The 26,289-nt window shown below is 41.0% G+C and overlaps 1 protein-coding gene, 1 long non-coding RNA gene and 1 other non-coding gene across 5 annotated transcripts in view; 1 reads left to right on the top strand and 2 right to left on the bottom strand.

The window, feature by feature from the left end:
* Positions 1-26,289, top strand: part of LOC133084863 (uncharacterized) — a 165,599-nt gene that overhangs the window by 54,911 nt on the left and 84,399 nt on the right. The window lies entirely within an intron of this gene.
* The window catches only part of PRKCQ (protein kinase C theta), a 145,943-nt gene that overhangs the window by 69,962 nt on the left and 49,692 nt on the right, over positions 1-26,289 (bottom strand). Inside the window, exons 3-11 of one of the 3 annotated variants that reach the window (XM_061181650.1) lie at positions 25,656-25,855; positions 22,051-22,111; positions 11,917-12,079; positions 10,437-10,468; positions 10,255-10,340; positions 7,320-7,449; positions 3,646-3,755; positions 2,747-2,864; positions 1,029-1,189 (exon numbers count right to left, since the gene is read on the bottom strand). In XM_061181650.1, the coding sequence (XP_061037633.1) occupies positions 1,029-1,189; positions 2,747-2,864; positions 3,646-3,755; positions 7,320-7,449; positions 10,255-10,340; positions 10,437-10,468; positions 11,917-12,079; positions 22,051-22,111; positions 25,656-25,855 (1,061 nt within the window). Of the gene's footprint in view, positions 1-1,028; positions 1,190-2,746; positions 2,865-3,645; positions 3,756-7,319; positions 7,450-10,254; positions 10,341-10,436; positions 10,469-11,916; positions 12,080-22,050; positions 22,112-25,655; positions 25,856-26,289 lie in introns of those variants that run through there. The other 2 variants (XM_061181651.1, XM_061181652.1) reach the window with 2 other exon arrangements.
* Positions 13,204-13,308, bottom strand: LOC133086104 (U6 spliceosomal RNA). Its single transcript, XR_009699881.1, has one exon. It is a non-coding gene; the product is annotated as a U6 spliceosomal RNA (small nuclear RNA).

Raw genomic sequence — 26,289 nt, 5'->3', positions numbered from 1 at the left:
CCATGACATCCCTCTTTACAATCACTGGCTTGAAAATCTCCTCTTGTCGCTGATAGTTGATTATAATTTCTTCCATTATGTCTCCTTCCTCCTCTCCTTGCCCTCTGTGACTGACTAATGGCCCATAACCTGAGCGAGTGGCAGAAAGAATTTAGAGGAGGGACTTCCTCCATGGAACTTTTCCTAAGACGCTCAAGCTAGGGCCGTGTTCTGGGCTCAATTGTGTCCCTTCCAAATAATTCATATGTTGGAGTGTGACCATATTTGGAGACAGGGTGCTTACAGAGGTAATTATGTTAAAATGAGGTCATTAGGGTGGGTCCTAATCCAATATGACTGGTGTCCTTATAAGCAGAGGGGGTTAGGACACAGACATGCACACAGGAATGGCCATGTGAGGACATAGGGAGAAGACAGCGTCGACACCCAGGAGAGAGGCCTCAGGAGAAACAGCCCTGTCCACACCTTGATCTTGGACTTCCAGCCTCTAGAACTGGAAGAAATAAATTTCTGTTGTTCTGTTGTTGAAGTCTCCCCATCTGTGGTATTTTGTTACAGTAGCCCTAGCAAACTAAAACAAGGCTGAGGACATTTGGTAGAGAAGAAATCATACAGAAGGTAAAACCACACTCCAGGTTTGAGAAAGGAACAAAACAACAACAACAAAAACCACCAAAGAAACAAAAATATCTGTGAAACAGGAACTGGCTGAGGCACCTTCTCATTTCTTTAGTGTCCAAAGATATCAAACACACAAGCTCGTGGGACGAACACCTTCCAAGTGAAATGGCTTGAATCGTTGTTCCGAGGAAGCAGAGGCTGCTATTCCCCAGAGCTCCCCGGGTCCCTATTTATTCGGATGTCCCTCTGTCCTCTAACATATATCACATCACATGACAGTTCCTGACCAGGAATGTGCTCTCTGCACACCCATGAGTGGTTCAGTTCCACCAGTTCAGTTCCACTGGCCAGATTTGCTCTTCAATTTCTGGAAGTTGGGCCACAGAATTCTACATACAATATCATACCTTGCCAAAACTTCCTTTCCCCAACATTTTGTGCAAGGTAAAATCCTCGATTTTTAATTTCATATGTAGAGATGGTCTTTCTACGTTAAGTTCAGGTTCTGGACGATGGCCTACTTTCTCCATCTCATCCAAGGGAGACTCCCAGGAGATCCCCTGAGGCTCTGAAAATGGCAAATCAGTGGTTAAAAGGAAATAAGGAACAGCGGAAGGTCGTTCTAGCTACTTTGAGAACACGCTTTCTTTTCCACATCCCATTCTGAAGCTCCAGTCACAACGATGCAGAAAGGGGTTCCTGCAGGGCAAAAGCAGCACCTCCTGCCTGGGAGCCTGGCATCTGGGGGGTGGACTGTGTCTCTTTATGCAACAGACTGGGAAAAATGTCAAGTTAAGAAACATTCCAATCAGCAAAAGACCACCTATGCAACAGGAATGAGCATAATGCCGAATCACGGACAAATAGGGATTTTAACCAAATTGGAGGAAAAATGATTCTCCGTTGCTTGCGTGGCTCACAGGCACAGTGGCATCAATTTTTGTGACCGACCATGTAGGGACAAAGAAATGGATAGCAGATCGTTAAAGATCTGAAATGCATCATTCGCCACAGTCTTTGAGTCAAGATGCTACCTACCTTGATCATGTCTGAGACACATGGTCTACTCCTCTGCCCAGAGACCCTTCCCAAATCTAATCCAAACCCTTCTTTAAAAAATTTTCAGGACAATTTATTCCTCACCCCCTGCCAGAGAAGGTGTAGAAAAACTTTTCTGGAGCCTTCCTCTGAACCCCTTATAACATTTCTTTTTTTAAAATTGAAATACATTGACATATCACACTGTGCTAATTTAAGGTGCATAACATGTTGATTGACACATTTATCTACTGTGATACCACTAGATAGTTAGCACCTGTATCACATCACATATTTATCATGTCTTTTTTTGTGGTTGGAATAATGACATTTATTTTCCAATCTCTAGGTTTATCTTTCATATTCTAAGTCCAAGGAAAATAAGTATTTTATAATGTATGCTGAAACTATTCAGAATCACATGGTCATATCCTCTCATGAAGGACCTTCAAACAGGAGGCTGGATAAACTTCCATAACATCAAAATTGTTAAGGACGTTAGGCTATTCTTCCCCTTTCTAATCTTTTTTTTTTTGAGTTTATTTATTTATTTTATATAGCAGGTTCTTATTAGTTATCTATTTTATACGTATCAGTGTATAGATGTCAATCCCAATCTCCCAATGCATCCCACCATGCCCCCGCTTTCCCCCCTTGGTGTCCATAATCCCCTTTCTAATCTTAAACTTTCCAGAAAAGTCTCAAAGGTGCAGAATAAGATGGTCTGTGGTATTCCTACCATAGAGCTCTATGGAGGATTTATTTCTCTAAAACTGTTTAACCACGGCAGGCATGGTCTAAAATTCTAAGGAAAAGTTTGCAATTGTTTCCTCCAGAGATGCCGCATTTTCTTCTCCCACCTCAACCTCTCACCACCACCACCTGCTTATAAAGGTTTTCTAGTGGGGTATATTTTGGTTTTACAATACTTCTAAGAAGTAGGAGACTCTTTGTTGGTGGCTAGGTCTGTAATCTCTAACTAGAAAAGAATCATTTATCAGGCCAGGTACGTGGAGAATTAAATCCAGAGGACTCAGGTTAATCAAGATGAATTACTGACAATTCTACGGTGGATCAGGATAGCTACCTTTTTTCCCCGGTGCTGGTCCATACGGCAGCTTTGCTTCACCTTTTATGGAGCATGGGAGACCAATTTCAACTGGACCTTCTCTGAAGATGTGTTCAGAGTCTCTTAAGCAGCGAGCCTGGGTTACAAACAAAGAGTCAGACTACCCACCTACCCACCCACCATTAACGGGACAGTGCAGCCTGCTGTCCATGGGCATGAAAGCCATTTCAGATCCCTAAATGTGTAGGATAACCGAATCTCTCCCTCCCCTCGGCACTCTCTTAGGGATCCCATATTCTGTGGATGTCTATCATATTTCACGTACCAGCAGAACGTATTCGCTTCCTGCATACTTTTCTGGGGGCTAACTGGTTTATGCCATGCTATCCACATTATTCGGTCATAAATAAGAATCATTTCCATCCAAGCCAATGGATGGAAAAATAGCTTACGTGGGCAATGCCAAGTCTTAAAGAGGGTTTGTCCTTGGATGTGAGCATTCGGCATGCTAGTAAGTAGCAAGGCAAAAGTTGCCTTGGACTCAGTGTTTTGAAGGCATTCTAGGGATGATTCTAGCAAATAAATGTTTTTTTCCCCAGGCTATTATATAGTTGTCATACATAGATATAAAGTTGGCAATGAATCCTCAATAATTTTAATGAATTTGTTTCTGCCCCTGCTCATTCCATGAAGAATTTAAGATCTTATAAAGATCCACACAATCCAAATGCATTAAATAAATAAGTATCTCAAACGGGGGATGTGGACATGAAGATGAAAGTCAGTGTCAAGGCAAGTACTCAGAAACAGAGTACACGTTGCCCTGTAGAGTTGCTACAGATCACAGAGCGAAGGGACTGGAATAGTCCTAGTTGAGCTGAAATTGTGGGAAGTTGTCCCCTAAAAGCCGTTCCTACCTGTTGAGTGCTCTCAATCATTGCCAGTGCTTCAGCCATTAGCTTCTGGTTTATGCCACAAAGGTTGGCGACCTTTGTCTGGCATCTGTGATGTACGTTCATGCCACATGCTGAAAGGCAGAAAGCGACACCTTGAGCAAGGGCAACAGAACCAACTTCCACGGACTTTGCACGTCATCTGTTTTAGGTGCATGTATGTCCAAGGAATCACTGGCAAATCCCTGGCGCCATCTTCCCAGCAGAGGGAGGCACTGAAAGCAAACAGACTAGGGCAGTGCTTTTACGATGCCACCGCACATTCACCTCCGATTCCCTGAGACCTTCACGCGCACACCAGATGCACCTCAGCATGCTGCTAGGAAGTGACTCCCGTTCAAGGCGGAACCAGAGCCTGTGGATGGGGAGGAAGGCTGCTCCCAGAATGCATTTCCACTGTGCCATCGCTGAGAGTGAAAAACTGAGGTTGGCTCTTTTATTCCAGGGATGATCCCAGCAAATAAGTTGGTGGTAATGTGGAATGCTGGCTGGAAGGTCATTCACTGCCACTTAGATGCTTAGGGAGTCCAAGCATCCCCTTTCCCACGTGGGCTACGCGAGGCTTCTCCACCCTCTAGGCTGAAGCCTAGGGTACAACCTCAATCGAAATGGAAATTGAGACGGTGGGGTGGTCTGTGCATATGTGAGAGGCGGGGGTGGAAGGAAGGAAAGTGTCCAGAGACCGTGTTCTCACCACATGGGAGAGTTGGGCTACTTGAACTAAATGATCTGTATAGGCTTCTAGCTCTGAGACCTACGATGCTGGAGGATTATCTAGATCCATTAGTCCTAAAAACAGCACGACCGTGCTGTGACTGTGGGAGCCTTCTTGTACTGGGGGTCGGGCACCTGTGTGTCTGTGTAAAGACAATATCGCTTCATGTCATTAGTCTTAGAAAATGCAAATTCTGCTTATGAAACATCACCGTTATGCCAAAAAAAAAGCTAACAAAGATTTCCCAACACCAGCAGATAGAACTCTGATCTCACGTCCTGCTAGGTTCTATAAAGGTATATCAACAGGGATTGTTACAGTGGAATTAGGCAGGAGAAGCTATAAATTCAGGCCATTTTAATCTTCTTACCTTATTACTTGCCCATTTGTGTGCAAAAACTTAGCACAGTGACTGGCCTCCAACAGGTGTTCATGAAAGACAACTTTTCTTTCATCTTTATTATTTACTACAATAAAATATTCTTGAAATATTTAGGTGAAATTTTAGCCGTCTTCACCTTTAGTTTTCACTAAACAGTTCATAACAAGACAAAACAGCATTTTCTAGTAAGTAAGCATAAACTATTACTCATCCCAGTATAAAGTCATAAAAATCCACCTGAAGTAGAACCTTTAATATAGTAAACATGCTGCTCATAATGGCTTCTGCCCTCTGAATTCTGCCTTGTTAGCTTGACTCCTCCTGGGCTCCCGGATGCAGGTTTTACGCTGGGCGGACCCATTTCCTACTTATTTCCTGCAAGGTAAAGGGAGGCACGTAGCGAGCATCGAGCACCTTGCTCTTTAAAACTGTAGCGGATCTAAGCTCCTCTCTGATGTGCCGTGAAGAGAGGCCCCGTGCCCACTAGGATCACAACGTCCTAAGTCTGTTACTAACCTAGTAGGTGATAACTGGACCTCGGTAAGTGCAAACAGTCCCTTCCCATGACTAATTTCATGGGAATTTCAGTGGCGAGAGAAAGGAGACAGGGTCAGGAGGACCGGGGGCCCTACTTAGGAAGGAGGCTTACAGGAGAGTAAGAAGAAGAGAGAGTGAGGAAGGGGGGGGGAGAGACCCAGGGGAGAGAGTGAGCAGAGATGCAGATGAGGGCATGAGCGGGGGGCAGACAGCGCCCAGCCTCTCGGGGTTCCAGCAGGAACAGAGAGTGACTTGGGGAAGGAGAGGGGGGAGGAGAGGGGAGAGGAAGGGGACGAGAGGAGAGAGGGAGTAGGGTTAAGGAAGCACAGGAGGACAGGGAAGGAGGAAAGAGAATGGGATGAAGAAGGAATGTTCGAAAAGGACAGAACCCAGCAGGGCGTGGGAGCCGTGGAACAATGCCAAGGAATCCTCCTGGAAGTTCTGAGCTCAGAGGCACAATCGTGCTGTTGGGACCAGCTCGGCCTCTGCAGGTGGGGCGCCTGGGCTCCAGGGAAAGAAAACCCGACGAGTGAGAGCATCACAGGAACAGGGGCGCCACCAGACGGGGATTTTGATTATTCCTGTCCGTTTGTCCCAGCAGAACACTCCAATATTACCTGTTGCCTACGACTCTTAAAGACACTCTATACAACGCCCGGCCCACCCACCCATGGACTCTTACTAAACAGGTGTAGAGAGGAAAGTGCGTGGTGGTACTTTGGGTGATGGAGGGATTGTTCAGGTGAATTTTGACTACCTGTGGGTTTGCCTTCGGTAATGATTTGGAGACCTAACCCCTCCCGCCTCCATTAAGATGTCACTCTGGGCTCCACCAGACACGTGGATGCAACTGGGATGAGGACAAGGAGGCAGCTAAGGGTGATCTTCCTCCTTAGGTCAGCACCCTTTATCACTTAAAAGATAGAACACGCATTAGCCAGTGGCATAAGTTAAAATGGGGCTGCCCAGAAAAAATAAAGTGGCTTCTGTGTTTAATCAATATCCTATGATAAACCATAATGGAAAAGAATATATAGTAAAAAAGAATGTATATATATGTATATAATATATATATACACACATATACAATGTATATATATGTGTATAACTGAATCACTTTGCTGTACAGCAATAATTAACACAGCATTGTAAATCAACTATACTTCATTAAAAAATTTTTTTTAAATAAAATAAAATACAAAGGTCCCTGCTGAGCGAGGCACCTCTGTTTTGAATGTTATCTGGGCTCTGTCCTCCCCTCAGCTGCACTCCAACGGCAGAAGTACTTTGTTAGTTCTTGCTGGAATTTTTCCTCCCTACCCCCTAATCCTGGCATAACAGCATCTCAGTTTCTGAAGGTTATTGCCTTCGCAGCCTGGACTTTCAGAGAGAGAAAGCTCTTGTGCTTTTTCTCAGGGTCCGGCTGAATACCTCCATGGTGGAGGGCGGCAGGCTTGGGCTCCGCTCTCAGGCCATCAGAATCAGAGCTGGGCCTCTTCTTGTGCACGTGGAGTTCAGAGCACGCTTTGGGGACAGGCTCTCCAGCTTAAGGCAGGCAGTTTTCTGCGCAGGACTATCCAGCAGCGAAACGGACATGCCAGGCTCGCTCCCTGATGGAGCCACAGACAGAATAGTACTTGCTGGTGCTAAGGAGAGCGGCAGGGCTGGGGCTGCGGAGGTCAGGAAGGGGCAGGTCCAGGGGAGGGAGCCCGTCAGAGGAGAATCAGGCAGGTACCACAGAAGGCATCGGGCCAGGGGCTGTGACATTTGACCTGCATGACTGGGCACTTCTCTGGGAAACAAGGCATGGGGTGGGGACAGGTGGAAGGAAAAGAACAGCAGTGGCTTGTTATCGGGGAACTTCTCATTCAGGATCACGGGGCTCTTCCGGGCTGGACGGAGAAGGCAGTCACCTCTGTCCTCCCCCCGCTCCCTGGTTCTCTCCATCAAAGCTGCAAATCCAGCCGCTGGGGGTTCCAGGGGGGCCACGCTCGTTAGACTCACCGTCACACTTGAGGCCTTGCCTCGCCAGGCCCCAGAGCAGGGTCCCACAGTGCTCACAGAAGGTGGGGCTCTTGTAATTGTAGACCTTAAATCTGTGCGGCATGTCGATTTTGAACCTCTCCTTGTGGAACTGAAAGGGAAAAAGAATGCGTGATGGTCGGTGTGTCCCCGCTTCCCCACTTTTCACGTCTTAGCAGATACTTTAGCACAGTGAACAGAATAATAAAAACACTGCAGTGATGTTTATTAGAACCCATAATTTTTACTTGTCAAGCCTTATAGTCGTGTCCAAAGAAGACAAGGAGCCGTTAGCTCTTCTAGGTCAAGGGCAAGGGGGCAAGATACACATATCAAGTAAGCTGGAGATGGCTGAAGTCTACGGCCTTCCCACAGACGGGCTAAGATTTCAGGGAGGAGACCAGGGTTATTTATTTAAATGGGAGCTAAGTAAACGTACTTCCCTTCCTATTTTAATATAAATATTTCCTTTTCTCTTTCAACCTAGCACTAGTGCTTTAACCTTTGAAAGATGTTATATAATGCCTCCTCTAGAGACATCGGTGTATTAGTGCGGGAGCCCAAGGTGGGAAGCCTTTTCACACTTCTAATACATGAACTGAAAAGACAAGAGGTAGATAACATTTCTGCCAGGTGCTGTGATAGACACGTCACATGTGTTATCTTTTACATGTGTGATATCTCATACAACCCTCAAAATACCTCTTTTGAAGCAGCCTCTGTTAGTATCCTGCTTTGATAGGTGGGGAGATTCAGCACAGATAGGGCCAGACACTTGTCTAGGACACACAGCCATCAACTGAGCTGGGATATCTATGAGCCTGACAATCCGAATCTGAGCCCATCCCCTCTTTCACCATTACTCTTCGCTCTCTCAAAATAACTGTGATGGTTTAAGGGATGGAGAGAAGGGAGATGACAGAGGGATGCTGATAGTAGATATAGTGAAGATTTTTTTAAAAAAGTGTTCTAGAGTTTAAATTCTCCCCTTTAATCAAACTTATTACATTAACAACAACAAAAAATCAGGCACTTTGATTCCTGGCAAGAATACCAATATTCTTGTGCAGTATAAAAAGTTTTATTTACTTGAGACTTAAAATCTCTACAGAATTTTTTAATTAAACAATTTCTTTGAGAACATGTACAGTAAAGTGGCCTTATTTGTTAAAGGAATACATGTTCTCATGGCTTTTGGTCAGCATTTAGTCTTTAGAATGGCTATTTAGAATGGCTTAAAAGCTGCCCAGCACTTACTCGAGATATTTTCAACCAAGAAAAAATGCCTTTCAGAACTCCTATTTTGTAGAAACTTTTCCACATAAATATGAACAAGTGATGTCAAGGTCCAGGCTAGGAGACTTCTACAAATCCTGAACCCAAGTCCAAATGGTTCAAGATGTGTCTGGGAAAGACTACAGATCTGTACTTTCCAACATGACAGTCACTCACCCACATGGGCCAAGGGAACACTTACAAGGTGGTGGAAAGATGTGCTGTAAGTGTAAAATATGTACTGGATTATGACAACTTTGTATGAAAAAAACATAATGTAAAATATCTCAATTTTGTATATTGATTCTATCTTGAAATGATAATATTGGAGCAGACTGGGTTACATAAAGTATATCGTTAAGATGAATTCCACCTGTTGCTTTTTCCTGTCTTTAATGTGGCTACTTGAAAGTTTAAAATTTTACCTGTGGCTCTCATTCTAGTCCTACTGGACGTTAGCCATTGAAGTTAACAATCATGCTTACAATTTGTGATTTTTCCAGGAAAGCTGAAGGCATCAGGTAAAGGGAGCAGGAGGGCGGGATGAAAAGAGGTATTGTGATTTCAACGAACAAAAGCCTTAGTCTGGGAGGCCGAGATCCGAATTCTAGTCCCAGCTCTGCCAGGTGGAAATGGTTGACCTTGGACAAACTACTCCAACCTCTTTGAGGCTTAGCAGAGTCACTCATAACAGGAGATTATCCCCTTCTGGCTCTGAATTTTAAAAGAAATTCTACTCTGGAAAAACCCAACCGATCTGCTGTCTCTTTGCCTGCCCCTTTGCTGGAGAAAATCACACACCCGGGAGATGGCTGCCCTCAAACTCAAATGGACTTGCAACTGTGCTTGGCAATCCTGCTGCTTTTCTCGAATCCCCTTGCCTTGCCATCTCTGAGATAATTATTTTGCAGCTCCTTCTTCCTCCTCAAAGACACCTGTTGCCTTCTTTCTTCCCCTAGTCCTCAGACTTCATTGAGGACCTAAGCCGTCTAAGGGAAGCTCCCTCATCTGTCCTTCCCCAAATCTACAAACCTACCTTCATCTACAACCATCTCTCCAACTCTTTCCTGTCCGTCAGAGTTTCATGTCCATGTGGCTTTGGACCTCTCCCCTTCTTGCCAAGACTGACTGCTCTGGTTGCCCCTCTCTCTCTGCAGCTTCATCTGCCTCCCTCTCCCACAGAGTAAAGTCTAACTTGCCCCCAGATGACACATCTCAAAGTTCATTCTGAAAGAAATATTTGCCTCTCAATATAAGAATTACCCATCCGTTACCCTCCCTTGTAAATGCTCACATCTGCATTTTATAACCATTGCCTCTACTCTTTAACTGTCACTTCTAGCTGTAGATGCCACAGGCGTCGTTCTCACATAATTGATCAGAACTATGCTTTCTGGCCACCTTTCTGTGATGTTTTTCTGGAAAAGGTAGAATCATTAAAATTCTTCTTGTGCTCTCTTATTCATCCCCTAGTTTTGGATCTCAGTAACCATCACCACTGGAGAGGAAAGGGTTTTAGGGTGTGCAAGGAAACATTTAAGCATTCAAATTCAGGCATTAGGAACAAGAATTAGTGGGCTGTAAAATTTAATGTCAGGATAAAATCATCGTATTTCAGACAGAGAGGAATCTCAATCCGTACCATGGTTTCTCGGCTGTTGATAGCTGATCCTGTGCACTTCGCTATAACTTTATCGATACACTTCTTGTGAATTGCTGCATTACATTCTGAAAAGAAATGACCACAGCTTGAGATTTTCAGAAGTTAAGGGGCAACTAAACGAAAAGAATGACGATAATACAACAGAAATCCTTCTGACTTACGTCGACACTGGTAGCCCTGTTTGTTCAGACCCCTGCAATAAAGCACATGTTTGAATATTTATATGGACCTTTGAGTCAACAGTAGTAGCAAAAACATTTAAAAGATGAACAAGATCTCATAGCTTTCTGCTATCACAGAGCATTTTCTGATCTGCAGCACTGTTCTATTATTAGCCAAGAGTGTTAACATGTGCTTTTATTTTAACCTGCTTTGTGAAAAGTCTGATAATTAGATAAATGAGGAGTTGTTGATTTCCCTCCCATTTGCATATTTTCCAAAGAAACATGTAGAGATAAAAATGCCTGACCAAAAATGGATAAAGGGGGGACTTCCCTGGTGGTCCAGTGGTAAAGAATCCGCCTTCCCATACAGGGGACGCGAGTTTGATCCCTGGTTGGGGAACTAAGATCCCACATGCCGCGGGGCAACTAAGCCCGCGCGCCACAACTAGAGAAGAGAAAACCCGCATGCCACAGCTAGAGAGAAGCCCGCACACTGCTGCAACTAGAGAAGCCCGTGTGCCACAACGGAAGACCCCGCGTGCCACAACTAAGACCCGATGCAGCCAAAAAAAGAAAAAATTTTTTAAATAAATAAATAAATATTTTAAAAAAAGGATCATGGGCTCGTGGTAGCAAATTTCCACGTCTACGCTTAAAAATTCAATGTCTCACTAAGCTCAGTACAGATAAGCAAAGATATCTACATTTATAACATTTTATTTTATAACATTTTATTTCCTCTTTCTGAGTATCTGAGAATATTTGCAACTAATGAATTCTCAAGCTTAAGACCAATGCCTGAGTAACATTCACTATTAGAAAGGAAGGAGGTTCAAGTCATTAGATGAAGACAGTTGATGGAAATCCACCAAAAGTCTACTTGACCTCTGGATACCCTGGTTAAACGGGGGTTAAGGAAAGAACACCCCAGAAGAGGCGAGGAGGCTGAGGCCAGAGATAGGAGTCGTTTCAAGTCTCCACTCCACCATAGCCTTTGCTGTGTGTTTACCAATCTCTCTGTTCGAGGGCTCTTAAGACACCCAAGAGCCTTGTGAACATTGAAACCCATTAGCTCCAATGGGCAAGTGTTGCCTTTCGCAGACATTAGTAGCAGCACAGTTGGGCTGTTGAGCTGGTGGCAGTTTTGACTGTAAAACTGTGCTTACGATAAAGATCTCTCCTTCTTCTTTCCCTTCCCACTCACCCCCGTAAGCCTCCCATTTAATTGGAAACTGAAGTCCTTGGAACCTTTCCTAAGGAGGCTGGTTTCCTTGCTCTACAGGAGTTATATTATGAAAATGTTCTATAGAGTCACACCCTTTGAGCCTTCTCAATCCAGGTGAGGCCACTGGAAACTCTCAGGTGGTACCTATTCCGGCACACTTCCCCAAGGTAGGGCATGCCAGACCTGGTGGGTCAAGAAGATGCGACAGAATGCATAACCTGAAGCTTGGAGTGAACTGCTGAGTTACCATACCAGACAAACTCATGGCAGACGGAGCAAAACGTGGGTTGTGGGAAAAAGGTAGCCGTGAACTCATGGCACTTGACGTGGTGGACTTTGGCCTGTTTGATGGCTCCTCGGCGCTGATGCAGAGCAAAGAAGCCTTCGTTCTCGAATTCACTCATGTCCTTTGTGTCTGCAGGAAGAGGACAGGGGACAGAGTGACATTCTGCCATATGGCTGTCAGAGCTGGGGGCGGCGGGGGTGGGGGAGATGGGGAAGGGACAGAGACTGACGAGGAATGAGACAAGCATCGAGACCAGCAAACCCCAAGTACTTCTTTTTTTTTTTGAATTTCTGAATTTTATTTTATTTATTTTTTATACAGCACGTTCTTATTAGTTATCTATTTTATACGTATTAGTGTATACACGTCAATCTCAATCTCCCAATTCATCCCACCCCACCCCTCACTTTCCCCACTTGGTGTCCATACGTTTGTTCTCTACATCTGTGTCTCTATTTCGGCTTTGCAGATAGGTTAATCTGTACCATTTTTCTAGATTCCACACATATACGTTAATATACGATATCTGTTTTTCTCTTTCTGACTTACTTGACTCTGTAAGACAGTCTCTAGGTCCATCCACATCTCTAGAAATGACCCAATTTTGTTCCTTTTTACAGCTGAGTAATATTCCACTGTATGTATGTGCCACATCTTCTTTACCCATTCGTCTGTCAATGGGCATTTAGGTTGTTTCCATGACCTGGCTATTGTAAATAGTGCTGCAATGAACACTGGGGTACATGTGTTTTTTTGAATTATGGTTTTCTCTGGATATATGCCCAGTAGTGGGATTGCTGGGTCATATGGTAATTCTATTTTTAGTTTTTTAAGGAACCTCCATAGTGGCTGTATCAATTTACAGTCCCACCACAGTGCAAGAGGGTTCCCTTTTCTCCACACCCTCTCCAGCATTTGCTGTTTGTAGATTTTTTTAAAAATTTTTTTGCTGATTTTTTTTTTTTTAACAACTTTATTGGAGTATAATTGCTCTACAATGGTGTTAGTTTCTGCTTTATAACAAAGTGAATCAGCTATACATATACATATATCCCCATATCTCTTCCCTCTTGTGTCTCCCTCCCTCCATCCTCCCTATCCCACCCCTCTAGGTGGTCACAAAGCACCAAGCTGATCTCCCTGTGCTATGCAGCTGCTTCCCACTAGCTATTTTACATTTGGTAGTGTATATACGTCCATGCCACTCTATCACTTTGTCCCAGCTTACCGTTCCCCCTCCCTGTGTCCTCAAGTCCATTCTCTAGTAGGTCTGCATCTTTATTCATCATCCTTGCGCAGGGGCCATGCTAATCTCTGTATCGTTCCAATTTTAGTATATGTGCTGCCGAAGTGAGCACTGTTGTTTGTAGATTTTCTGATGATGGCCATTCTAAGTGGTGTGAGGTGATACCTCATTATAGTTTTGACTTGCATTCCGAATAATTAGTGATGTTGAGCAGCTCTTCATGTGCCTCTTGGCCATCTGTATGTCTTCTTTGGAGAGATGCCTATTTAGGTCTTCTGCCCATTTTTGGATTGGGTTGTTTGTTTTTTTAATATTGAGCTGCATGAATTGTTTATATATTTTGGAGATTAATCCTGTGTCCTTTGATTTGTTTGCAAATATTTTCTCCCATTCTGAGGGTTCTCTTTTCGTTTTGTTTATAGTTTCCTTTGCTATGCAAAAGCTTTTAAGTTTCATTAGGTCCCATTTGTTTATTTTTGTTTTTTATTTCCATTATTCTAGGAGGTGGATCAAAAAAGATCTTACTGTGATCTATGTCAAAGAGCGTTCTTCGTATGTTTTCCTCTAACAGTTTTATAGTGTCTGGTCTTACATTTAGGTCTTTAATCCATTTTGAGTTTATTTTTGTTTATGGTGTCAGGGAGTGTTCTAATTTCATTTACATGTAGCTATCCAGTTTTCCCAGCACCACTTATTGAGGAGACTGTCTTTTCTCCATTGTATATCCTTGCCTCCTTTGTCATAGATTAGTTGACAGTAGGTGCGTGGGTTTATCTCTGGGCTTTCTATCCTGTTCCATTGATCTATTTCTGTTTTTGTGCCAGCACCATATTGTCTTGATTACTGTAGCTTTGTAGTATAGTCTGAAGTCAGGGAGTCTGATTCCTCCAGCTCCGTTTTCTTCCCTCAGGACTGCTTTGGCTATTCGGGGTCTTTTGTGTCTCCATACAAATTTTAAGATATTTTTTCTAGTTCTGTAAAAAATGCCACTGGTAATTTGACAGGGATTGCATTGAATCTGTAGATTGCTTTGGGTAGTATAGTCATTTTCACAATATTGATTCTTCCAATCCAAGAACATGGTATATCTCTCCAACTGTCTGTGTCATCTTTGATTTCTTTCATCAGTGTCTTATACTTTTCTGAGTACAGGTCTTTTACCTCCTTAGGTAGGTTTATTCCTAGGTATTTTATTCTTTTTGTTGCAAAGGTGAATGGGATTGTTTCCTTAATTTCTCTTTCTGATCTTTTGTTGTTAGTGTATAGGAATGCAAGAGATTTCTGTGCATTAATTTTGTATCCTGCAACTTTACCAAATTCATTGATTAGCTCTAGTAGTTTTCTGGTGGCATCTTTAGCATTCTCTATGTATAGTATCATGTCATCTGCAAACAGTGACAGTTTTACTTCTTCTTTTCTTTACAAATTTTCTTCAATTTGTAATCCTTTTATTTCTTTTTCTTCTCTGATTGCTGTGCCTAGGACTTCCAAAAATATATTGAATAACAGTGGCGAGAGTGGACATCCTTGTCTTGCTCCTGATATTAGAGGAAATACTTTGTTCTTCGCCATCGAGAATGATGTTGGCTGTGGGTTTGTCATATACAGCCTTTATTATGTTGAGGTAGGTTCCCTCTATGCCCACTTTCTGGAGAGTTTTAATCATAAATCGGTGTTGAATTTTGTCAAAAGCTTTTTCTGCATCTATTGAGATGATCATATGGTTTTTATTCTTCAGTTTGTTAATATGGTGTATCACTGATGAATTTGCGTATGTTGAAGAATCCTTGCCTCCCTGGGATAAATCCCACTTGATCATGGTGTATGATCCTTCTAATGTGTTGCTGGATTCTGTCTGCTAGTATTTTGTTGAGGATTTTTGCATCTATATTCATCAGTGATATGGGTCTGTAATTTTCTTTTTCTGTAGTATCTCTGTCTGGTTTTGGTATCAGGGTGATGGTGGCCTTGTAGAATGAGTTTAGGAGTGTTCCTTCCTCTGCAATTTTTTGGAAGAGTTTGAGAAGGATAGGTGTTAGCTCTTCTCTAAATGGTTGACAGAATTCACCTGTGAAGCCATCTGGTCCTGGGCTATTGTTTGTTGGAAGATTTTTAATCACAGTTTCAATTTCATTACTTGTGATTAGTCTGTTCATATTTTCTATTTCTTCCTGGTTCAGTCTTGGACGGTTATACCTTTCTAAGAATTTGTCCATTTTTTCCAGGTCGTCCATTATATTGGCATAGAGTTGCTTGTAGTAGTCTTTTATGATGCTTTGTATTTCTGTGGTGTCTGTTGTAACTTCTCCTTTTTCATTTCTAGTTTTATTGATTTGAGTCCTCTCCCTCTTTTTCTTGATGAGTCTGGCTAAAGGTTTATCAATTTTGTTTATCTTCTCAGAGAATCAGCTTTCAGTTTTATTGATCTTTTCTATTGTTTTCTTTGTTTCTATTTCATTTATTTCTGCTCTGATCTTTATGATTTCTTTCCTTCTGCTAACTTTGGGTTTTGTTCTTCTTTCTCTAGTTCCTTTAGGTGTAAGGTTAGATTGTTTATTTGAGATTTTTCTTGTTTCTTGAGGTAGGCTTATATAGCTATAAACTTCCCTCTTAGAACTGCTTTTGCTGCATCCCATAGGTTTTGGATCATCGTGTTTTCATTGTCATTTGTCTCTAGGTATCTTTTGATTTCCTCTTTGATTTCTTCAGTGATCTCTTGGTTATTTAGTAATGTATTGTTTTGCCTCCAAGTGTTTGTGTTTTTTATGTTTTTTTCCCTGTAATTCATTTCTAATCTCATAGTGCTGTGGTCAGAAAAGATGGTTGATATGACTTCAATTTTCTTAAATTTACTGAGGCTTGATTTGTGACCCAAGATATGATCTAACCTGGAGAATGTTCCGTGTGCACTTGAGAAGAAAGTGTAATCTGCTGCTTTTGGATGGAATGGCCTATAAATATCAATTAAATCTACCTGGTCTATTGTGTCATTTAAAGTTTCTGTTTCGTTATTAATTTTCTGTTTGGATGATCTGTCCATTGGTGTAAGTGAGGTATTAAAGTCCTCCACTATTATTGTGTTACTGTCGATTTCCTCTTTTACAGCAGTTAGCAGTTGCCTTATGTATTGAGGTGCTCCTATGTTGGGTGCATACATATTTATAATGGTTATATCTTCTTCTTGGATTGATCCCTTGATCATTATGTAGTGTGCTTCCTTGCCTCTTGTAACATTCTTTATTTTAAAGTCTATTTTATCTGATATGGGTATTGCTACTCCAGCTTTCTTTTGATTTCCATTTGCATGGAATACCTTTTTCCATCCCCTCACTTTCAGTCTGTGTGTGTCCCTAGGTCTGAAGTGGGTCTCTTGTAGACAGCATATATATGGGTCTTGTTTTTGTATCCATTCAGTGAGCCTGTGTCTTTTGGTTGGAGCATTTAATCCATTCATGTTTAAGGTAATTATTGATATGTATGTTCCTATGACCATTTTCTTAATTGTTATGGGTTTGTTTTTGTAGGTCCTTTTCTTCTCTTGTGTTTCCCACTTAGAGAAGTTCCTTTAGCATTTGTTGTAGAGCTGGTTTGGTGGTACTGAATTCTCTTAGCTTTTGCTCGTCTGTAAAGCTTTTGAGTTCTCCATCAAATCTGAACGAGATCCTTGCTGGGTAGAGTAATCTTGGTTGTAGGTTCTTCCCTTTCATCACTTTAAATATATCTTGCCACTCCCTTCTGGCTTGTAGAGTTTCTGCTGAGAAATCAGCTATTAACCTTATGGGAGTTCCCTTGTATGTTATTTGTCATTTTTCCCTTGTTGCTTTCAATAATTTTTGTCTTTAATTTTTGCCACTTTGATTACTATGTGTCTCAGCGTGTTTCTCCTTGGGTTTATCTGGCCTGGGACTCTCTGTGCTTCCTGCACTTGGGTGGCGATTTCCTTTCCCATGTTAGGGAAATTTTCGACTATAATCTCTTCAAATATTTTCTCGGGTCCTTTCTGTCTTCTCTGTCTGGGACCCCTATAATGCAAATGCTGTTTCGTTTAATGTTGTCCCAGAGGTCTCTCAGGCTGTCTTCATTTCTTTTCATTTTTTCTTTATTCTGTTCCGTGGCAGTGAATTCTACCATTCTGTCTTCCAGGTCACTTATCTGTTCTTATGCCTCAGTTATTCTGCTATTGATTCCTGCTAGTTTATTTTTCATTTCAGTTATTGTATTGTTCATCTGTTTGTTTGTTCTTTAATTCTTCTAGGTGTTTGTTCCTTAATTCTTCTAGGTCTTTGTTAAACATCTCTTGCATCTTCTTGATCTTTGCCTCCATTCTTTTTCTGAGGTCCTGGATTATCTTCACTATCATTATTCTGAATTCCTTTTCTGGAAGGTTGGCTACCTCCACTTCATTTAGTTGTTTTTCTGGGGTTTTATCTTGTTCCTTCATCTGGTACATAGTCCTCTGTCTTTTCATTTTGTCTATCTTTCTGTGAATGTGGTTTTCGTTCCACAGGCTGCAGAATTGTAGTTCTTCTTGCTTCTGCTGTCTGCCCTCTACTAAGTACTTCTTAAGGTTGGTACAATACGAAGTGTCTTTCCTTAATTCCATAACAGGATTATCAGAGGGTGTATTGTTATAGGATTGAAACAATGAGGCTGGATTACTGGCTTGACCCTTCACTCCTCTTTCATGACGCTGAGCTATATCTTCTTTCAATTTTTAAAACCAAAAGTCGGAACATTCAAGGTATTTAGCAGCCTCTCGTATTCACTGTCAATGATGATTCAGCCAGAAAAGGCAGGAAGCAGCAAATAACTTGCCTGTAATTCTAGAGAATAATGTGGTTACTGACAGTAAGTTGGAAACGACATTTTTTTTTAGGTTCCAGGATGCTTTATATCTGGTTGTTTATGGACAAGAAAAAGTAGGAGGGAGCTGGCCAGACTTCTGAAGACAAAAGAACTTTGGGAAGTTGTTTATGCTTTGGTTCCTGAGGCCCACAGTAATCAGAGGCACCAGCCATAGATTACACAGGTCAAAGTGGAAAGGGCCAGAGATGAACAGATCACTGCAATTAGAAAAAAAATGTAATCCTGGATGTTACCTAGTCACCTACATCAAATCATCACATTCACATTTCTTCAGTTCGCCCTGGGCTCTGGATATTGGTGAAGGTACTCTGGGTAGTAACTGTCCACAGTGCCCAATGCCCAAATGATATCTTCCCAAAAGGCTGGTAGAATTCTGAGAATACCAGTGAGACTATCAGCCCTGGCTGAAGCCCAGGCCCAAAGAAAACACACAACAGCAAGGCAATCGTGGTTTAACAGCATGATGGAAACTCTAGCATGTGATAGAGTGTGACATGGTAAACAAGAAAGAAATAACAAAAATAATCATCATCACTAAAACAAGGGTAATGAATTTAATGATTATAGTTCCTACAACCACGATTTTAAGTAGCTTGAAGATTCCTGGATGACTTATTCTATTTATTTTTTCCAAATACAAAAAATGGAGGTTTAGCGAGAATAAGGGGCTCATGTTTCACAAATGAAAAGAGTTCACAATATTTAAACTAAATTATTTCCATCCTGGCTAAGCCATGGCAGAGACTGGACAACACACTTAAGGCAAATGTTCCTGCCAAAGTACCTTAATTTCCCCACCCCTTAGAGTGGCCAGGCTAGAAACACACTGGGTGGACAAAGGTGGGGCATGGAGGTGGAGACCTCTCCCCCAGGATCCAGCCTAGTCTCAGGACTCATTTTAGGATGAAAGTCTTCTCCACAGGGCTCCACTGGTCTGTTTTATGGAAACTCCAAACTTGCAGATAAAAACCTTCCTGATAAAGAGCTCCTTAGATAGGGCTGAATATTTTGCCTAATACTTCATTAGGCAATTTAAGTCTTTTTATTAGGAACTGGGTCAGAAATAAACTAGGCTTGGTGAATAAGGGATTAAATTTAGGGTCACTAAGGCAATTGCCTTCTTCCTCAAGTTCTGGTTTAAGTGCAGATATCAATTTACAACTTGGGACTGGCATAGTAGGCCATTTGTCAGTAAGATTTGACTCATTTTTATTTTGGTCCAGATGTAATGAAATGAAATAAAGCATAAAATTACTTTTAAATTCAGGGATGGAAATGAATTATTCTGGGAACCCTATCTGTATTACTGTAAAAATTTATATATATATATAATTATGTAAAAATTATATATAGTCTAATACATAAACTATTATATAATAGTACAGACTACATATAACTATATATTTATAAATATAAAATAGTCTCTGTATTAGAATATAATGCTGTACATTTAAAAAATGCCAGAGAGTATTAAGAAGGAATTCATTCCCTTGCTCCTTCCTGTGATTTCCTTTATCCTCTGACCATTTCAATCATTACAAGAAAGTAAATGTATAAAAGCTCAGAATTTTAAAAATTCTCCTTGTATTTACCGTTTATTTCTGAAGTAATTTGGTCTTCTTTTTGTTTACTGGCTTGAATAAGTGCATTGGTTTTTGTATGTTTGGTTATTTCTTTTATGGTAATGGCGCCCAATCTATTTATTTAATCTGTCATCTGTTTGTAGTCAGTTAAATCACAAATATTTCCTGGCCAGCTATGAGCAAATTGTTATGCTGAATGTTCTAAAGAACTATGAGACATTACCCCTAAGTCTGAATGGCTAACAGCCCAGTCAGGAAGACATGGCACTCACACAAAGAATAGACTTGGAGATAAGTACACACCCATACTTTTTAGGAGGTAGGAAAAGGAATTACAAAAGAGGCCATGAAGAGGCAGCTGAAAAATTATGAGGAAAACTTGAATAATATTACATCAAGCAATCCAAGAAAGAATGGGTTTCTCAGCATTGACTGAAACAGAGATGTCAAGGGAATTGAAGGTTAAGACACATGCATTTGTTTCGAGGATTTGTTCTCTTGGAGAAAGCCATTTAGCAGATTGTTTGAAATATAAGCCAGACTCTTAGGGTTTAAGAATTGACAGAGTAGTGAAGAAACAGGGACTGATACATTAAACTACTTTCTCAAGAAATGTGTCAGGGAAGGAAAGGAAAGAAAAACTCATGGAGGTTAAAACGTTTAAAAAAATTTTCTTTTCAGGTTGGAGAAGATAGCTTAATTATGTATGTCTTGGCAATGAGGTAGAAACCACAGAAAGACAGAAAAGTTGAAGGTGCCAGAGAGGAAGTGTGACTGATATTACAGAGCTGCTAGGGGTGAGAACCAGGAGACCAAGAAAGGGAGGGGCTTTCTCCGAGGCAGAAGAGCAGTAAGAGATGCAGGACGAAGCAGCTGAATCCTAAAGTGCAGAGACGGACAGAAGACATAGTCTCTCCCAATTACACTGGAGGTAAAGCCAACCTCCAAGAGTAAGAGAAGATCAAGACACCATCAGCAACCAAGGAGTATGGGCATGTTTGGAATAGCCATTGTGTGGGAACCAAAAGAAAATAAAAGGAATTTCTAAATTCAGAGTGAGTCCAACTGAACAGTTCAACAAACATTGAGTACCTCCTACGTACTCAATGAAATAGGGATATGAATGAAATCATGCCATTTGCAGCAACATGGCCAGACCTAGAGATGATCATATTAAGAGAAGCCAGACAGAGAAAAGACAAATATCATATGATATCACTTATATGTGGAATCTAAAGAAAAAGAAAGACACAAATGAACTTATTTACAAAACAGAAATAGACCCACAGACATAGAAAACAAACTTATGATTACCAAAGGGGAAGGGGGTGGAGGGATAAAAATAGGAATTTGTGCTTAACATATACACACTATTATATATAAAATAGATAATCCACAAGGACCTACTGTACAACAGAGGGAACTATACCCAATATTTTGTAATAACCTATAAGGGAAAAAGATCTGAAAAAGAAAGTATATATTGGGTTGGCCAAAAAGTTCATTTGGGTTTTTCTGCAACACCTTACGGAAAAACCCGAACGAACTTTTTGGCCAATCGTGTGTGTGTGTGTGTGTGTGTGTGTGTGTGTGTGTGTCTGTGTGTGTGTGTGTGTGTCTGTGTGTGTGTCTCTGTGTGTGTCTCTGTGTGTGTGTATGTGTGTATGTATATAAAATAGATATATATATCTGAATAACCGTAATATACACCTGAAACTAACACAACATCGCAAATCAACTATACTTTAATAAAAAAAGATTTTAGGAGTAGTAGCATTTGATTCATTGACACAGCACTTTGACAACAGGATATAAACGCAACAGGAAGAACTGACGGGCTGTCACAGGCACCAAGCACACTGCCTGTAAATGTGACTTCTGTGAACGGCATCTGTGTGTGAGATGGAAGTGAAACTCTTTAGTGATGCAATTTTTCCCTCCTTGTTCCTAAAAGGATTTGAGGTGACTAACTTGAAGCATTAGTATTTTGCTACTATAGTGTTATAGAAAATATCGGTTTCTTATTTATTTTGTATCCTACTGATGGTGTGACAACTTGTTATATCACATCATTTATACACAGTGTGTACACACAGAGCAACACAGTAGCAGAGCCTTTGGTGTTTACACTAAATTCCCAAATGAAAATACAGACAGACTAGAAAAGCACTAGGCATATGAATTCATACCATTTAAAAACGAATGCTATAAATGTTTTCTATTTCTGTGTGGATCTGGCCCCATAGAGTGTATACTCAACTCATGCTTGAGCACCACTGGGAATTTTAAGAAAATTCCTCATGCTTCCATCTTCTTTGCTCTCAGAAAAGCCAAGTGAAATAAGTTGCACAGGAGAGGAGACATGCCCGCCACACCCCCCAACAGGAATAAGAAATGCCACTTGCCACTCATTTCCAGAAAGTATCTTGCGTTCATTAGCATTCGGCCTTGAGGTTTCAGCTCTAACTGGTGGAAGGAAGGAAAGAAACAAGGGTCAGAATGTGAGACAAGTGCTGAGTTGAATGACATCACAACTGGCGAGTTTGGTGATGGCAGGAGATCCCCACCGCAGGGCCCACCCCTGTTCCCTTTCACTTAACTTACCCCTATTATCATCAGACTAGCACAGCATCCGTGAACATAGGCTTTCTTTTATTAAAACACCTCAGCAGCTACCTAATTTGACTTGGAGATCAAAACTTCCTTAAGGAAGAAACCAAATTCTAAAACAGATTCTATCTGACTTCCTTGCCCTGTGCTACTGCTTATCTGAAGAGTTGTAATAGGGTAGATTCATATCTTGATGGTGACAAAAGAATCATGGAGGCTGGGGACTAGCTCACTTGGAGAACAAGTAGGTTCCCTTTGGAAAGAAAGAGAAATCCTGCTTTGAGGATGCCTGAATACACTTGCCTCTAGGTTAATTGGGTATTAAATGGGAGTGGCCTTTTTCTTTCACACAGAGAGCCTGTTTCCTTTGGAAAGTGCTGGATAGTCTGCTAAGGGAAATTTTAATTAGATTGGTCGAGGAAGGGATTTAAAAAACATTATTTCAGGACTTCCCTGGTGGCACTGCGGTTAAGAATCCACCTGCCAAGGCAGCAGACACGAGTTCGATCCCTGGTCCGGGAAGATCTCACATGCCATGGAGCAACTAAGCCCGTGTGCCACAACTACTGAGCCTGCGTTCTGTAGCCCGTGACCCACAACTACTGAGCCCGTGTGCTGCAACTACTGAAGCCCGCGTGCCTAGAGCCTGTGCTCCGCAACAAGAGAAGCCAACGCACTGAGCAGCCTGCCCACTGCACCGAAGAGTAGCCCCTGCACACTGCAACTACAGAAAGCCCGCGCACAGCAACGAAGACCCAACACAGCCAAAAATAAAATATAAACAAATGAATAAATTTAAAAATATATATACATATATATATTTCAGTATCATTATGTAGAAGGGATGATGCAGGAAATCATGTGATGTGACATAAGGGGGAAAATGGCAAATCTGACACGACCTGACCACTACTGATTATATACTAAACTGTAACACTGTACTGTAAATATGCTAAAAAGAATACGAAGGTGAACTGCAGGGCATTGCTGATCATTACATCCATGGGTAACTAGAATAACTGAAAAATAGTAAGAAGGGTCTGGTCGAACTCAGGATTGAGTATGAATCACGGCTAAATAATTCAAGGTCATGGGGACCTTGTGCCTGTCACCAGACCTTTAAAGATCTCGGAGAACTGACATAATAGTGATGCCAATGTTACAGCACCACTACTATTAGAATTTTATGATGTGACAAGCTTGTACTGCTTGGTTATCTACACATTCTCATGCAAGCTTAAATAGATTAATGAAAAGAGAAGTGCTTTTGACAACAAGTATACACACCATTATTTTCTGGTTTATGGAATAATAAATAAGGAGGCAAAAATAAAGCTAGAAGAGCAAGGGAACAGGGGGTCAGTCCCAAAGGAAGTGGGAAAAATTGGAACCAGGTGACTGCAACCAATATTACCAATATTCGGTACCGATATTCAGGAATTAGTGGTGATGGAGGAAATTAACATTCCTCCTCTTGGTGCTGGAAGAACAACATTCACAGAATTTCACAGTCCATCATGTTTTTGAGAGTGAACAGGAGATAACCGCACCAACAGGGAAAATCTTGGGAAAGCAGAAGGAAAATCTTAATGTTTGGAAACCGGATGGTGTTTATGGAAGTGAGAGGCAACTCTGAGAAAATCATTTTTGTTTTTTTTTAAATAGAGAAGCTAATTTTAAGAAAGCAGATTGCAATAGAAGCAAGGGAAACTGTAAGTCCAAAGCAACCTGTTGACCTTTAAACATTATAAATAAAAGTGAACTAACAAATAACCCTGAAAACAGCAAAGGTGGAAAATGTAAGAAGGTTGCTAGTAGTTAAATGAGGATCCAAGGGCTCATGTCTCAAAAATCCCAATATGCAAAAAGTGTAAAAAGTCTGAGAAGGATAAAATCAGAGGAAGTCGAGGCAAGAAATCAAATGCAACTTTAAGAGATACAAACAGAAAAGCAACTTGTTTGTCAGTGATGCTTAACAAAAGAATTTTTAAAATAGTTATCCTCTCATTAATTGAAAAGGAAATCAAATAGCCTGCTACTTAAAAAATGAGAGATTTGGTGACTCTTCCCTTTTTTAAAAAAAATGGGGCAGAAAGTGGAAAATAAATGGGAATGGGGGAAAAACTTTCTCCAGTTTCTCTCTTCTTTCTCTGAGCCTAGCCAAATGCTCCCATGATTCAGTTGTACCTATGGCCTCACCCCCTCACCTACCGGGTTTGTATAAACCTTTAACACTAAGTCACATACCTGTGACATTATCCACTTATTTAAACTCTTCCTACTTGTATAACCAGCTGCCCAAGAGGAATTCTGTTTCCGAGATCCTCTCCCCAGGCTGAATGTGGAAGTGCTCAACAGATACACAGAATTAAGGTATCTAAACACATCTAAGCATGGGGAACTTTAAGAAAAAATCTTGATACATCTTTATCTTTAAAGATTACTTTAGTGATACAAGCAAAGATACATGTACTTTCCTAAAAAGTACCTTTTTTTTTCAGGTCAAAAATACATAATTGACACAAAAATCTAGGTTTTAGGCTTGTATCATTCCCATTTTGAAACCTGTGACTTGAAGATCTTTTGGCTGGAGTTCTTAAGAATCTGTACAAAGCAGAAAGGTAAGAATCTCCTTTGCATAAATGACACATGTGAAAACACTTTCTGGGTTTCAGATCATGTAAAAGCAGTTTTTACTAGTATATTTTCTTCAATTTTTGTACCCCAGAAATTTTCATTCGAATTTTTTATGCTTTCATATTTTACTTCTCCCTTTAACTTTCTAGACATTTGCTACCAAAATAGTTATAATCTAAGTTTTCAAAAACTTGGTGTGCTAACATGGATTGTGTATAATGTACTTTTTAGAGTAAAGTAAGCTAAGTGAACACGTTATGGCTAAAAAAAAAAATTATAGGGATTGAGATATCAAACATTAAATGGATCTTTGCTCTCTCTTCTCACTTATCCACCCATCATCTTATCTAAAATATTTTATCAAGATATCACATAGGTACCTAGATATCTTGCTATCTATGTGATATCTTGATAAATAGGCCACAGGTAGGTTCCCAAGTTATGGAAGATTTGTGATATTTCCAAGTTTACTTTAACAGTTATAAATAAATCAATAACAGTTCTTCATAGCCTAAGAGACCTTCTTCCCCTTACATAAGAATCAAAGAGATTTGAGTATACCAGTACGTTCTAAGACTGCAATGAATAATCATCATCATTATCAAGCCACCAATGAGTCAGTGGTAGGGAGTCAGTTTACTTAAGGCCAGTGTATCATACCTTCAGGATGACACTGAAATCTTGAACTAGTCTTCAACTACTATGGTTCTTATCACTTAATGGAATATACACTTAAAATAAAGCTCACAGCTTGGCTATTTACCCATATTTCTGTCTTCCCATTGTTTTTCCTACATCTCTCGGCCAGGGAGTAGAGCTCCACAGTTGTTTCGGATATTAGGTCCACATTTTTGCCCTTTACGATGATCTGCATTACTCTTCCCTTGTTGATATGGGCGTCAAAAGTGCTGTCCCAGGGAGGGTACATGGTTGGCTTTTTCTGGATGTACATCTGCCCATTCTCTAGGAACAGAAAGATATGTTCTCATTACTCCCTTAACCAGCCCTGGGAAATAATTCAACTCAACAGTGGCACCTATGTCCTCTGCTCTCCGGGATATATCAGTCTGTTGGGAGAACAAAAATAACACGTAAAGGAATTAGAGATTGATCCGAAAGATACAGTGGCATAATTTCAGGCTTACAATGAGTGCTCCTTTAGAAAGATATTTAAAACTTTTTCATTTGACATAAATACACTAAGAGGCAAAACCTTTAAAACATCATGAGCCATTATTTCCTTCCCTAATTTGCAAATGAGGATATATTTTACATAAACCATGCACCCTAAGCAAAAATTAACAAGTATTCCAGAGAGGTGGTGGTCATCATCCCCAGAGCCAGTGAAGCCGGCTGTAGACCTGCAGGCAGGTGGGGGTCCTGGAAATGGTTAGTAA

The sequence above is a fragment of the Eubalaena glacialis genome, chromosome 2, assembly GCF_028564815.1.
Source record: "Eubalaena glacialis isolate mEubGla1 chromosome 2, mEubGla1.1.hap2.+ XY, whole genome shotgun sequence".
Taxonomy (NCBI): domain Eukaryota; kingdom Metazoa; phylum Chordata; class Mammalia; order Artiodactyla; family Balaenidae; genus Eubalaena; species Eubalaena glacialis.
The sequence above is the reverse complement of the archived record's forward strand: the minus strand, read 5'-3'. Positions and strand labels throughout refer to the sequence as shown.